Below are 13,943 nucleotides of genomic sequence, written 5' to 3' on the forward strand. Positions count from 1 at the left end.
TGCCCCCAGCTCCCAATCCCTGTGAGGCCAATGGGGGCCGGGGCCCCTGCTCCCACCTGTGTCTCATCAACTACAACCGGACCGTGTCCTGCGCCTGCCCCCACCTCATGAAGCTCCACAAGGACAAAACTACTTGCTATGGTAGGAGCCCCTCCCTCCAGAGCCAGTGAGCAACTGAGGCTGAAGGGAAGGCTGCAGGCCCCAGGCTCCTGGTTGTCAGCGAAGGCAGAGTCCCAGTCAGGAGGGTCCCAATAGGAGAGGCTCAAGAGACAGCCACTGTGAGAAGGGGCTACAGGTCTGCCAGGGAGGCTGCACCCAGTGGGGTGTGTCCATGGAACCAAGGGCCAGTAGCAAACAGACAGATCCAGAAGAAGGCAGGGCCTGAAACCAGGTGGGTGGGAAGCACAGAGGCAGGGACTGCCTTCAGTGACCAGCCCATGCCCCACAGAGTTTAAGAAGTTCCTGCTGTACGCACGTCAGATGGAGATCCGAGGTGTGGACCTGGATGCCCCCTACTACAACTACATCATCTCCTTCACGGTGCCCGACATCGACAACGTCACAGTGCTAGACTACGATGCCCGTGAGCAGCGCGTGTACTGGTCTGACGTGCGGACACAGGCCATCAAACGGGCCTTCATCAACGGCACAGGCGTGGAAACAGTCGTCTCTGCAGGTTCTTCCTGGCCCTGGATGCCCACCAGTGGACATGGGCACCCCCACCCACCCCTTGCTCCCAATCCTGGTCTACTTGGTCCAAGTGGTCCTTCTCCCAGTCCTGTTGCCCCTCAGTGCTCCAGCCTGGTTTCCTGATCCCTTTTCTCCAGAAAGCACACTGGCTCCCCTCCTGACCCACTGCCCTGCAGACACCCAACAACCGACTCCCTGCTTGTGCCCTCAGACTTGCCAAATGCCCATGGGCTGGCTGTGGACTGGGTCTCCCGAAACCTGTTCTGGACAAGCTATGACACCAATAAGAAGCAGATCAATGTGGCCCGGCTGGATGGCTCCTTCAAGAACGCAGTGGTGCAGGGCCTGGAGCAGCCCCATGGCCTTGTCGTCCACCCTCTGCGTGGGTCAGTCTAGGGCCCAGGGCCAGGGAGCATGGGGTGTGGGGCTGGGAAGAAGAAGACCCTGACCCTTCCCTCTTGGTACTCAGGAAGCTCTACTGGACCGATGGTGACAACATCAGCATGGCCAACATGGACGGCAGCAATCGCACCCTGCTCTTCAGTGGCCAGAAGGGCCCCGTGGGTACGAGCTTCCCTGCCCACCCCCACAGCCCTTCCCTACTTCCTTGACCAGGAGGTGCTCACAGGGTACCTCAGGTGCCCCTCAGCCTCCCTAGAGCCTCAGCTTAGTGCCTGTTCTCACCACCTGCCCCCTCGCCTCCCCCCCACACACAGCCACACATCCTCACACACATCCTCTGCTCCTATCCCTGGATCCCCAGCCCTGGGCCAGACTCCCTGACAGTGACACCCCCTTTTCCAGGTCTGGCTATTGACTTCCCTGAAAGCAAACTCTACTGGATCAGCTCTGGGAACCATACCATCAACCGCTGCAACCTGGATGGGAGTGGGCTGGAGGTCATCGACGCCATGCGGAGCCAGCTGGGCAAGGCCACCGCCCTGGCCATCATGGGTGAGGGCTGCTGGGTGAAGCAGAGATGACGCAGAGTAGGCCAGGCCAGACCTGGGAGACGGGCTGGCTTGGGGCAGAATCTCACCACGTGGGGGGCCTGATGACTTTGGGCCAATGAGCCCTTCAGGAGAGCTGGGTGTGGGGCCTTCCCAAGGGTCTCATCCCCTCCTGCTGCCCCAGGGGACAAGCTGTGGTGGGCAGATCAGGTGTCGGAGAAGATGGGCACATGCAGCAAGGCCGACGGCTCGGGCTCCGTCGTCCTGCGGAACAGCACCACCCTGGTGATGCACATGAAGGTCTATGACGAGAGCATCCAGCTGGGTAGGTGTGAGGCCGGGCGGCCACTGGGGTCTCAGGGGTAACGGGAGGCTCCAGAGCTGCAGGCTGCAGGTCCATGGGGCAAGGGAGTAAGTGGATTAGGCTGCACCCACCACCCAAAGGGACTCCTTGTTTCCTTCTCACAAAGGCACCTATAGGCTCCCAGCAGCCCTATTCATAAGACCAGGGGCCCAGGAGGACAGAAAACCTGAGAGCCGGGTGGGGTGGTGAACCCCATTAGGTCCAGGGTAAAGGCAGTGACCATCCTGTTTCTGAGCAGCCCAAGACTGACCCTGAGGTCCCAAGGAGGGCCACCTAACCCTTTCCCTCTGCCTCCCACCTGCCCCCAGACCATAAGGGCACCAACCCCTGCAGTGTCAACAACGGTGACTGCTCCCAGCTCTGCCTGCCCACGTCAGAGATGACCCGCTCCTGCATGTGCACAGCCGGCTATAGCCTCCGGAGTGGCCAGCAGGCCTGTGAGGGTCAGTGCCTGGCTCTCCTCCCAGCCTTGTCCCATCTCCCCAACCCTGACTCCTCCTACCCTACAGCCCTACCTTCCTCTTCTTACCTTGGGGACAAGACTACATTCATGGTGTAGGGGACACTGGACCATGAAGTGGCTATGAGTCTCCAGTGCTTCCAGTAGGATTTTGGAAAAATAGATGTCAGCAGGCAGATCAGTGGCAGCTGCATGGAAGAGGCATGCTCTGAGCTGGGTTTTATGGGACAAGTAGGATTTGGATGCATGGCTCAAAGGAGAGGGAACTATATACAACGTAAGGTGTGTGTGGGGGCCCCAGCCAAGAGTGGTGGGCAAAGTGTGGGGAAGTCCTGGAGATAAGGCTGTGAGCTAGGCGGGGCTCCTGTGTTCTCAGCCAGGAGTGCCTGGAAAGTGATGTTTGGGGAAGATCAACCTGACCGCATTGGTGGTGGGGAAGAAACAAGAGGCGGTTAAACCAGTTAGGAGGCTATTAGGAGTAATCAGAGTGTGAGGAGATGATGGGCCTGGGCTGGGCTCAGCAAGGGTTGAAGAAAAGGAATGAAACTGAGATGCATTTCACAAGAACCTGCTAACTCATTTATGAGCTTGCCGGGGGGGGACAGCATTTCCCAAAAGTGCATTCCTAGGAGCCTCCCTCTTTGATGTGGGTAGATTTTACCAAAAGACATTCTGAGTTGAACAAAGTTTAAAGAGTGTTTTGTGCTGCAGAACTTCTCAGAGCCTTGAATATGTTTATGTGTGCTAAGAATTTTTCAAGTGTTTTGGGTTTTCCAAAACTCACTTGACCTTCATTCTTTTTTTCATGGAGTCTGAGCAACCAGGGCCCATTTGGGGATTCACTTTGGGACATGCTGTATCAAAGGGATAAAGGCAAGGGAGGATTCTGAGATGCATGGGTAGTGGTGCCTCAAGACATGGGAAAACTGGGCCAGGCACGGTGGCTCATACCTGTAATCCCAGAACTTTGGGAGGCCGAGGCAGGCCAATCACTTGAGGTCAGGAGTTTGAGACTAGCCTGGCCAACATGGCAAAACTCTGTCTCTACCAAAACCACAGAAATTAGTTGGGTATGGTGGCAGGCACCTGTAAACCCAGCTACTCAGAAGACTGAGGCAGGAGAATCGCTTGAACGGGGGAGGCAGAGGTTGCAGTGGGCCAATATTGCTCCACTGCACTCCAGCCTGGGCGACAGATCAAGACTCCACCTCAATTTAAAAAAAAAAAAAAGAGCCTAGCGTGGTGGCTTATGCCTGTAATCCCAGCACTTTGGGGGGCGGAAGCGGGCAGATTACCTTGAAGCTGGGGTTCGAGACCAGCCTGACCAACATAGAGAAACCCTGTCTCTACTAAAAATACAAAATTAGCCGGGCGTGGTGGCACATGCCTGTAATCCCAGCTACTCGGGAGACTGAGGCAGGAGAATCACTTGAACCTGGGACGCGGAGGTTGCGGTGAGCCAAGATTGCGTCATTGCACTTCAGCCTGGGCAACAAGAGCGAAACTTCGTCTCAAAAAAACAAAACAAAAAAAAAAGAAAAAGAAAATAAGAAAGAAAAGAAAAAGAAATGGGGTAATTGGTAATGAGACTGGCTTAGGAGTGACCTTATAGGGTTGAGTTTTAAGTGTTAGAGAGAGGGAGTGGCATGGACCAGACAGAGGGAGGACAAAGAGGAAACTAGAATCAGGCTGAGAGCCAAACTGGAAGTCTAGATTTTGGAGTCACCTAGTCCTGATTTCTGGTCTGAACTCCCAGACTTTCCCTAAGGGACTTGCAGGGTGCAGATTGGGTTGTGCTGGATGGAGGAGGGCAGAGCACAAGGCGAGAAATCCGAGTCTCTGCTGCCCTCTCATGGTGGCTAGGGGTCCTGCAGGTGGTTCCCCAGAGCTACCAGCCAGGTGAGCTTTCTCCCGGTCCATGCTCTGACCTCAGGCTAGGGTGTGTGTGCTGGGTGGAGGATAGGGATGATGGCGGGGGAAGACATCAAAGGAGAAGCAGAGAACAGTTGAAGGGTGACAGCAACCAAGCTTAAGGGGAGAGTGTTGGCGATACCCATGCCTTAAGTGTCCTTGTGTTTCAGGCGTGGGTTCCTTTCTCCTGTACTCTGTGCACGAAGGAATCAGGGGAATTCCTCTGGATCCCAATGACAAGTCAGATGCCCTGGTCCCAGTGTCCGGGACCTCGCTGGCTGTTGGTATCGACTTCCATGCTGGTGAGCCATTTAGTGGTGGAAGGAGTTGGGCGTGGCATGGGAGCTTTAGGGGTAGTGTGGTGTGCCCTGAGGGTCCAGTGAGAGGCTGCCTGAATCGGCCCGAGGTGGGGCACTTGCTACAGCTGCCACCCCGACTCCACCTCCCCTTCCAAGCACCTGACCCCTCCGGCACTCTTTCACCTCTGTCCTGAGCCTTGTGAGATTTTTGACCCCTCGCCTTACCCCTGCCTTACTGGTCATCCCCATGTCACCTCCTCCAACTCCAGAAAATGACACCATCTACTGGGTGGACATGGGCCTGAGCACGATCAGCCGGGCCAAACGGGACCAGACGTGGCGTGAAGACGTGGTGACCAATGGCATTGGCCGCGTGGAGGGCATCGCAGTGGACTGGATTGCAGGTGAGCAGTGGGTGGGTTTGTGGGGCTTGAGGTGTGGCAGAGGACTGGGGGATGTCGGGGGAGGAGGAGTTGGTGGGAGCAGGAAGAGGAGCTGCAGGGGTGCCTGGGGGCTTGGAGGACACCAGGTCCACCTGTCCTCACCCAACCTCCCTGAGCCCCACCAACTCCCTCCTTAGGCAACATCTACTGGACGGACCAGGGCTTCGATGTCATCGAGGTCGCCCGGCTCAATGGCTCCTTCCGCTACGTGGTGATCTCCCAGGGTCTAGACAAGCCCCGGGCCATCACCGTCCACCCAGAGAAAGGGTGAGGAGCTGGACAGACTGGCTCCGGTCTGGCCTTGTCATTCTGCCCATGGCCCATGCTGATGAGGCCCTGTCTCCTCCAGGGTCTGGGGACTGACCCCCTACTTCCCCCCACCCCACAGGTACCTGTTCTGGACTGAGTGGGGTCAGTATCCGCGTATTGAGCGGTCTCGGCTAGATGGCACGGAGCGTGTGGTGCTGGTCAACGTCAGCATCAGCTGGCCCAATGGCATCTCAGTGGACTACCAGGTTTGCACGCCAACTTGGCCCTGGAGCCGATGGTAGACCCCTGACCCAGGCCCCTCCTCCCTGTGATGAGCCCATTCTGGGAGGACATGAAGCCCAAGGGAGGTCACGGGGTCTCCTGGCCCAGCCCTGCACCCAGAGTAGGACTCCTGCTACCACAGAGATGATGGGCAGGGATCACTCAGAAGTGGGGAGTAGGGGAGGGGAGGGATGCCTGGATGTTGCCTTATCAGCAGGGCAGAGGGCAGGAGTGTGTGCAGGAAGCAGGAGTGAGGGGGGGAGGCTGAACTGAGGGCCCCACTCTGGCCCACGCACTCCCTGCTGCCCCGGACATGGGGCTGGCAGTGGGTTTAGCCCTGGAGGTGAGGTGCGTGCCTCTGGCCTGTAGGATGGGAAGCTGTACTGGTGTGATGCACGGACAGACAAGATTGAACGGATCGACCTGGAGACGGGTGAGAACCGCGAGGTGGTTCTGTCCAGCAACAACATGGACATGTTTTCAGTGTCTGTGTTTGAGGATTTCATCTACTGGAGTGACAGGTGAGGGCTTCTGTCCTGGCCTCCTCAGCTGATCTGTTCCTTCCCTCCGCGCTCCACTGACGCTCTGCTTGTGACCTGTCCTTCCCTCAGGACTCACGCCAATGGCTCTATCAAGCGAGGGAGCAAAGACAATGCCACAGACTCCGTGCCCCTGCGAACCGGCATCGGTGTCCAGCTTAAAGATATCAAAGTCTTCAACCGGGACCGGCAGAAAGGTGAGACCGGGGCTCTGGGCTGAGGTGGAGAGGTGAGGGGGACTCTGGCCTGGGAGGGCGCTCCCCAGGGAACCCAGCGTGAGAGGGCCAGGAGACAAGTTAGACCCATGGGGCACCTTCCAATGGCCCAAGAGACCCAGGGATGGGGAGGAAAGGCTGAGGTGCTCCGGGACAGATCTAGACATTGGGCTCTGGGCCCTGGAAGGTCGTCCAAGCTGGGCATACTGAGGCAGAGGGCAGCACTTTTGCCAAAGCCTGGATGACAAAGGCACCAGCGAGCCTTTCCCAAGGCAGGCCCTGCCCTCTGTACCCTCCCCTCCCCCAGGCACGAACGTGTGCGCGGTGGCCAATGGTGGGTGCCAGCAGCTGTGCCTGTACCGGGGCCGTGGGCAGCGGGCCTGCGCCTGTGCCCATGGGATGCTGGCTGAAGACGGAGCATCGTGCCGCGAGTACGCCGGCTACCTGCTCTACTCGGAGCGCACCATTCTCAAGAGCATCCACCTGTCGGATGAGCGCAACCTCAATGCGCCCGTGCAGCCCTTCGAGGACCCTGAGCACATGAAGAACGTCATTGCCCTGGCCTTTGACTACCGGGCGGGCACCTCTCCGGGCACCCCCAATCGCATCTTCTTCAGCGACATCCACTTTGGGAACATTCAGCAGATCAACGACGATGGCTCCAGGAGGATCACCATTGTGGAGAGTGAGCCCAGACCCCAAGTCTTCCCAGGAAGTGGGACGTGGGGCGGGGAGCAGCACACAACTCTCAGACCCCAGCCAGGCACTCTACCCTGAATCCCAGCAGCTGCAACTCAGCTGAATCCCGCTGCACCCCCGCAGTTACATGACTCCTGATGTGGAGTCAGCGTCGGCTCCCATCTTCCTCCCGCCACTGGTCCTAGTTCTGCCTTCAGGGCTGCACAGAACAAGCCAGAGGTCACTGTGGAGCCCAGCACTCACAAACCCAGGCTGCAGACACGGGGCTGAGCTCCAGTCCCTTGGGGTTTCGGTAACTTGGGTCAGTTTCCTGCTCTTGCCAAACCTGAGCCTTCTCATCTGCATGGTGAGACAGGATTCCTTGAGCTGCTGCGCATGAAGGCCTAGCCAGTGATGCTGGGGATGGAGTGTGTGCTCTGGAAAGAGCAGTTACAGTGTCAGGGCTGTCATCATAGGACAGCCTTTCAGCTCTTTGAAAACTGCATCCCACTACATTTTCTCTTCTTCAGCCTGGTTACCACCAGGTCCTTTGACTCATTCATTTGCTCATTTATTCATTCAGCTGGTCCATAAAGACCTGCCAGGTGCCGAACTAGGTGCTGCATGTTCAGACCTGTCCTTTCAGCCTTCTCTGGCACATTTTCTGCTGCAACTTAGTCCAGCCCACATGTCTGTCTAAAAATGTAGCATCCGAAGCTAAACTCGGTACTCCATGCTCGCAGCTTGATCAGGAGAGACTGGCAGATCAATCCTCAGTCCCCTGGAAGGGATGTCCCCTCCCCTCTGGCTGTTTGCAGACCATACCACAGCATGGCCTTTTGGCAGCCACCATCACTTTTAGCCACTAACGCTCGAGTCTTTTCTCTTACACTGCTGTTCAGCTGTGTCTCTCACTGTGCCTTGGTTCTTTAACCTGAGTTTAAGATGTCTGCTTTATAAAATAATCAATCCAGCTTAGGGTCTTTTTAAGTAGGGGGCTCCCTGGTACAGCCCAAGTAGGCTTTGATTTACTGAAATCTATGTTGCACTCAACTCAGCGGAACTACAGCTCCAGGAAAGTGCAACCACACCAGGAAGCCCGATCGCCCTAAGTGGGAAGACCAAGGGAGAGGGTTGGGAGGTGACCACAGGTCATTTGGGTGAGGACAGCAGAGGTTGGGGGCATGAGTCAGACCCTGGTGCCCCCAAGCCCCCTCTGCTACACCTCATGCACTCCCATACGCCACACTTCCCCAGCCAGGACAGCACGTGTCCCAGGCTGTCCCCCATGGCTCCTGTGCAGGCTGCCCTCTGGCCCCCTCCCGCCCAATGGCTGCTCCTGTCTCTTCACAGATGTGGGCTCCGTGGAAGGCCTGGCCTATCACCGTGGCTGGGACACTCTCTATTGGACAAGCTACACGACATCCACCATCACGCGCCACACAGTGGACCAGACCCGCCCGGGGGCCTTCGAGCGTGAGACCGTCATCACTATGTCTGGAGATGACCACCCGCGGGCCTTCGTGTTGGATGAGTGCCAGAAGTGAGCTGCTGCCTGGGGTTGGGGATAATGGGGAGAGGTGGGACTTGGGGCGGCAGAAACTCCCCAGGCAGACCCAGGTGGGGGTGCAGGAGAGGCAAGCCCTCACTTGAGCTCCACCCTTCCCTGCTGTGTGATCTGGGGGGAGTTGCAAAAGCTTCCTAAGCTTCAGGTTCCTCTTCTGTGGTACAAGCTGGCTAAGATTTCAGCTGCCTGCACCAAGGGGAGCATGAGGACTGTGGGGGACGCTCTGCCTTTGTGGTTGATTCATTCATCAGAACACCATGTTGGAGGCACAGGGTAGGGCCTCTAGCTCTGGGATCCAAAGCTTCAGGCAAAGAATGTCTGTTGAACCCATCATATGGAAGCCTCAGGCTGGGCCTATCAAGCCACCTAGCTGGGTTGAGAAGTCATACTTGTGGGAAGCAATGGTAACTGGCACAGGGCTGTATACGGGTGACCACAGGTCTCATGAAGGCAGTAGATTGGCCCAGAGCCTGGAATTGGAAAAGACAAGGAAGGCCAGCTTGGACAGGGCAAGTGCTTTGAGCAAAAGCCTGAAGAAAGACAAATTCAAGACAGGGAGGACAGAAGGGGACCTCTGCACGCCATGGGACATAGGCAGGCCTGAACCCAGCCAGGAAGTGAGGTCAGGGTTCGGAGGAGTTAGGAGCACAAGCCAGGACAGGTGGCAGGAAGCACCTGGCAGTGGGTACTCCCCCTGGGGGGTTCACCCGCAGTCGGCCTGCTCTGTTCTCCCACAAGGGCAGCCCTCATCCTGGCTGTTTGGGCCTCTAGTGAGCCACCCCCTTCGCCTTAGGGATCCTGGCCCACATGTGAGCAACATTTTTTCCCCAATTCAGCAGTGCTTGGAATGTTTTTCAAAAGCTTTACTAGGAAACTAGTAAACACAACCCAAAGCAGCTGTATAGATATGTGAGCGTCCCGAACCCAGATTCCCCCTACCTGTACCCCAGTGTCAGTCACATCCAACCTGGTTCAAGGGCCCTCTGTTTCCTCCTGCCTCTGTTGTCTGGCACGTCTGCAGCTGATGACGACGGTCCAGTCCCCGCTTTCATGAACCTTGGCTGCCTCACCTGTCTGGGGATGGCCTCAGGGCCTGTCCCTCATGAGTCTGGAGCCTCCATGGAGGGTCCAGCAGGGCTGCCCTGCCCTCGTCCCAGAGGACATGTCCTCCTGGCTGCCCACCAAGCTCCTTTCCTATGAGCCAAGGGGATTCTGTTGCACATTCAGCGAGTGGCTTTTGAGAGCAAAGAAGGTGCAGAGGACCCAGCGGGGAGCGCGAGAGGCGTCATGAAGAGCTTCGTGGCTGTGTGCTGAGGACTGGCCCCGCCTGCAAGTCAGGGAACATGTCCTTGGAGAGGAGGCATGTGAGCCGACATCTGAGGATGGCAGGAGTGGCTGAATGGGAGCATGGTCCCAGCGCCCAGGAGAAAGAGCTGAGCCGGCAGGAGGGGCCCTCCCCGTGGCCAGAAGGAGCAGGCACTTTCAGGGAATCAGAAGGAGCCAATGTGGACCCCAATGGAGGGGGCAGGGGCCAGTGGAGACTCCAACACCCCAGCCTCCCCCTGAGCCCTCCCTGCAGTGGGCACTGGAGCACTGATGACCCTGTGGAGTCACAGTCGGATAGTTAGAAGGCCTGCCATGTTGCTGGACGCTGAGCACCTGCCCCAGGAAAGCCTCTGTCTTCCCTCCCGCCACATTCCTGGGAAGTAGGTTCACCCAGACCACAGTTGTGTCACATGGAGGAGTCTGTTGACGCCAGGAGGAAAACCACTTCTCACTACAGGTGTGAGTGGTTTCACTTGAGGTGTGGGAGTCCCTGGTGGGGACTGACAGGCCAAGTCGAATCCTGACAAGCCAGGAAGATGACCGGTCGCTGCCCCAGGACACCCATTCTCCCTTGTGGAGGCTAGAGGGACATGCCGCCTCCCTCCCAACTTACATCCCGATTCCAGAGCCATCACACACCCCTGCTGTCCTCCAGGATGAGGCCCTTAAGATCAGAGCTTCTCATGAGCTCGTGGAGGCTCAGGGCAGCCAGTGTCTCCTGAGGGGCAGAGCAGCACCATTTTCCTACGTGAACCCAGCAGAAGACGCGATAGTTCAATGGTGCTGGAGACGCTAGGGGTGGGCAAGAAGGGTGTGACCTGGAGAGGTCTGAGGAGACAAGTTCACAGGCCAGAGGAGAGATCTGTGGCCAGAATGGTGAGGGGCGGAGGTGGGAGGGCGCCAGAGGCACAGGTTGGGGCAGGGGCAGGTCCTGTTAGGGAACTGGAGAATGGAGCTGGCTTTCATGTGGCTTGGTGGTCTCAGACTCCACTGTGCATAAGGATCGCCTGGGAGCAAGAGAATTTGGAGTCCCCTGCCCCGCCCTGGTCCTAGCTGAGTGACAAGCTCTGGGACTGAGGGCCCAGGGCTCACCATCCAATGCCGGTGGTCCAAGGATCACTCTGTCACACCCAGGATAGTGCTTAACCAGCCTTGAGGCCTTCCTCTAGCCTCAGCACCACCCCACAAGGAGCACAGCATAATTGGGGGCTGGCTGTTCCCATTGCCTCCTTTACTGAGAGGAAACCAAGGCTCAGAGGAATGACAGGCTCGTTCGAGGTCAGAGCCATTATGAGGCAGAACGGTGGCTCCAACCCCAAACATGTAAAGGCCTCAAAGTACGGAGAAGGGGACTCTTGAGGGTTCCTTGAGGATCAGACCCACATACCCCAGGACCAGGGACACACGCCACACTCAGCTCCGCAAGGGCTTCCTGAATGATCTGGAAGACAGCCAGCCTCCCTGCACAGAAGAGAGCAGTTAAGAATAAACTCCTGGGAAATACTCACATAGCGTGTGCCATCTGTCCTTAAGATGGAGATTAACTTCTTCCACTCTCACAACCACCCTGCAAGGCAGGTGGTGCTACCATCCCCACCTCCTAGAGGAGGAAACTGAGGGACAGGGCTGTTGAGCAAGTTGCCTAAGGGCACCTAGCTGGTGGGTGGCGTAGCCAGGGCTGGAACCCCAGAGCCTGTCTCACTTGGCTCTCTTCTTAGCAAGTAGACGGTCACTGCCCAGATACTGCAATGTGAATATCTCACACTTGGCCCTCATCCCCTCACACTCAGCCACCTTGTGTGAGAACTGTCTGTGCAATAGCGGGGCCCTTCATGGGCGTCGGGGCACTCTTGGCCTCGATGACTCTGAGGTTGCTTTGCCTTGGCGGGCCTCCGGGTTCCAGGTGCCTACGTGTCCTGGCCTGTACCCTCTGTGGTAGCCTCTCAGGCTTTGCCTCCTGATCCCTGGACCCTCTTCCCCCAGCCTCATGTTCTGGACCAACTGGAATGAGCAGCATCCCAGCATCATGCGGGCAGCGCTCTCGGGAGCCAACGTCCTGACCCTCATCGAGAAGGATATCCGCACCCCCAACGGCCTGGCCATCGACCACCGTGCCGAGAAGCTCTACTTCTCTGACGCCACCCTGGACAAGATTGAGCGGTGCGAGTATGACGGCTCCCACCGCTATGTGAGTCTGCGGGGTGGGTGAGCTGGCGGGCGGCTGAGGGGAAGCCAGGGCCAGGGTCAGCCATCAGCTGAGACCGTCCAGGCACAGACGTGGTGGGAGCAGCTGGGAGGAGGTGAGTCCCTCCAGGCCCCAGCCTCGTGCAACCCCACCCTGTCCAGCTTGCTCCTCATCAGCTAGATGAGGAGATGGCAGGATGCCTCTGCGGGCCCTCATTCTGTAGCTGTCAGAGGCCAGGCCAGGCTGTGGTCCAGTGGAGACTGGGTGAGAGGCCTGAGCGATGCTGTAACAGTGATGGCGCTGTCTCCACAGGTGATCCTAAAGTCAGAGCCTGTCCACCCCTTCGGGCTGGCCGTGTATGGGGAGCACATTTTCTGGACCGACTGGGTGCGGCGGGCAGTGCAGCGGGCCAACAAGCACGTGGGCAGCAACATGAAGCTGCTGCGCGTGGACATCCCCCAGCAGCCCATGGGCATCATCGCTGTGGCCAATGACACCAACAGCTGTGAGTGGGGCTGCCGCCACCTGCCTCGCCCTCCTGCCTGTCGTGCCTGGACATACAAACACACACCCCACACACCCCCCACACATACCACACACACCCCCCACACATACCCCACACACACATCCCACACATACCACACACACCCCCCACACATACCACACACACACATCCCACACATACTATACCACACACACCCCCCACATACCACACACACCCCCCACACATACCACACACACCCCCCACACATACCACACACACACATCCCACACATACCACACACACCCCCCACACATACCACACACACACATCCCACACATACCACACACACCCCCCACACATACCACACACACACATCCCACACATACCACACACACCCCCCACACATACCACACACACACATCCCACACATACTATACTACGCAAACTACACGACATACACCACACCCCTCCCACACATACCACACACACCCCCACATATACCACACACACCCCCCAAACATACCACACACACCCCCCAAACATACCACACACACCCCCCACACATACCACACACACACATCCCACACATACCACACACACATACCGCACACACCCCCCACACATACCACACACACATCCCACACATAATATACTACACACACCACACGACATACACCACACCCCTCCCACACACACAACACACACACACCACACCATACACACCCTGACACATACACACCCCACACACAAACCACACACACCACACATACCACACACACACCCCACCACATACACACACCCCACACACACCACACATACCACACACACACCCCACCACATACACCCCACACACACCACACCACACATACCACACACACATTCCACACACCACATAAACACACCCACACACACACACCACACACACACACCACACCACACATACACTGCACACCACATACACACACCACACATATCACACACACCCCACATATACCACACCACACACACACACCACACACACCACATACACACAGATATCACACACACATCCCACACATACTACACTACACCACAGCACATATACCACACCCTTCCCACACAACATACACACCACACCATACACCCCCCCACACCACACACCACATACACACACCCCCAACACGTACACACACATACACACCCCACACACAAGCTACACACACCCACACACACACCACACATACCACACACACCTCACACCACACATACCACACATATCCCACACACCACATACACACACACCCCCACAAACACACCACACA

General features: G+C 57.3%; 1 protein-coding gene across 2 annotated transcripts in view; it reads left to right on the plus strand.

The window, feature by feature from the left end:
- Window positions 1–13,943, plus strand: part of LRP1 (LDL receptor related protein 1) — an 85,266-nt gene that overhangs the window by 50,774 nt on the left and 20,549 nt on the right. Inside the window, exons 28-44 of one of the 2 annotated variants that reach the window (XM_008003739.3) lie at window positions 10–141; window positions 449–676; window positions 902–1,076; window positions 1,160–1,254; window positions 1,495–1,644; window positions 1,825–1,965; window positions 2,313–2,447; window positions 4,546–4,677; window positions 4,944–5,078; window positions 5,255–5,384; window positions 5,506–5,632; window positions 6,018–6,169; window positions 6,260–6,384; window positions 6,710–7,087; window positions 8,434–8,623; window positions 11,957–12,161; window positions 12,471–12,663. In XM_008003739.3, coding sequence (XP_008001930.3) covers window positions 10–141; window positions 449–676; window positions 902–1,076; window positions 1,160–1,254; window positions 1,495–1,644; window positions 1,825–1,965; window positions 2,313–2,447; window positions 4,546–4,677; window positions 4,944–5,078; window positions 5,255–5,384; window positions 5,506–5,632; window positions 6,018–6,169; window positions 6,260–6,384; window positions 6,710–7,087; window positions 8,434–8,623; window positions 11,957–12,161; window positions 12,471–12,663 — 2,823 coding nt within the window. The remainder of the gene's footprint in view (window positions 1–9; window positions 142–448; window positions 677–901; window positions 1,077–1,159; window positions 1,255–1,494; window positions 1,645–1,824; window positions 1,966–2,312; window positions 2,448–4,545; window positions 4,678–4,943; window positions 5,079–5,254; window positions 5,385–5,505; window positions 5,633–6,017; window positions 6,170–6,259; window positions 6,385–6,709; window positions 7,088–8,433; window positions 8,624–11,956; window positions 12,162–12,470; window positions 12,664–13,943) is intronic. The other variant, XM_073020874.1, reaches the window with a different exon arrangement.

Source organism: Chlorocebus sabaeus, chromosome 11 (assembly GCF_047675955.1).
Source record: "Chlorocebus sabaeus isolate Y175 chromosome 11, mChlSab1.0.hap1, whole genome shotgun sequence".
Classification (NCBI taxonomy): Eukaryota; Metazoa; Chordata; class Mammalia; order Primates; family Cercopithecidae; genus Chlorocebus; species Chlorocebus sabaeus.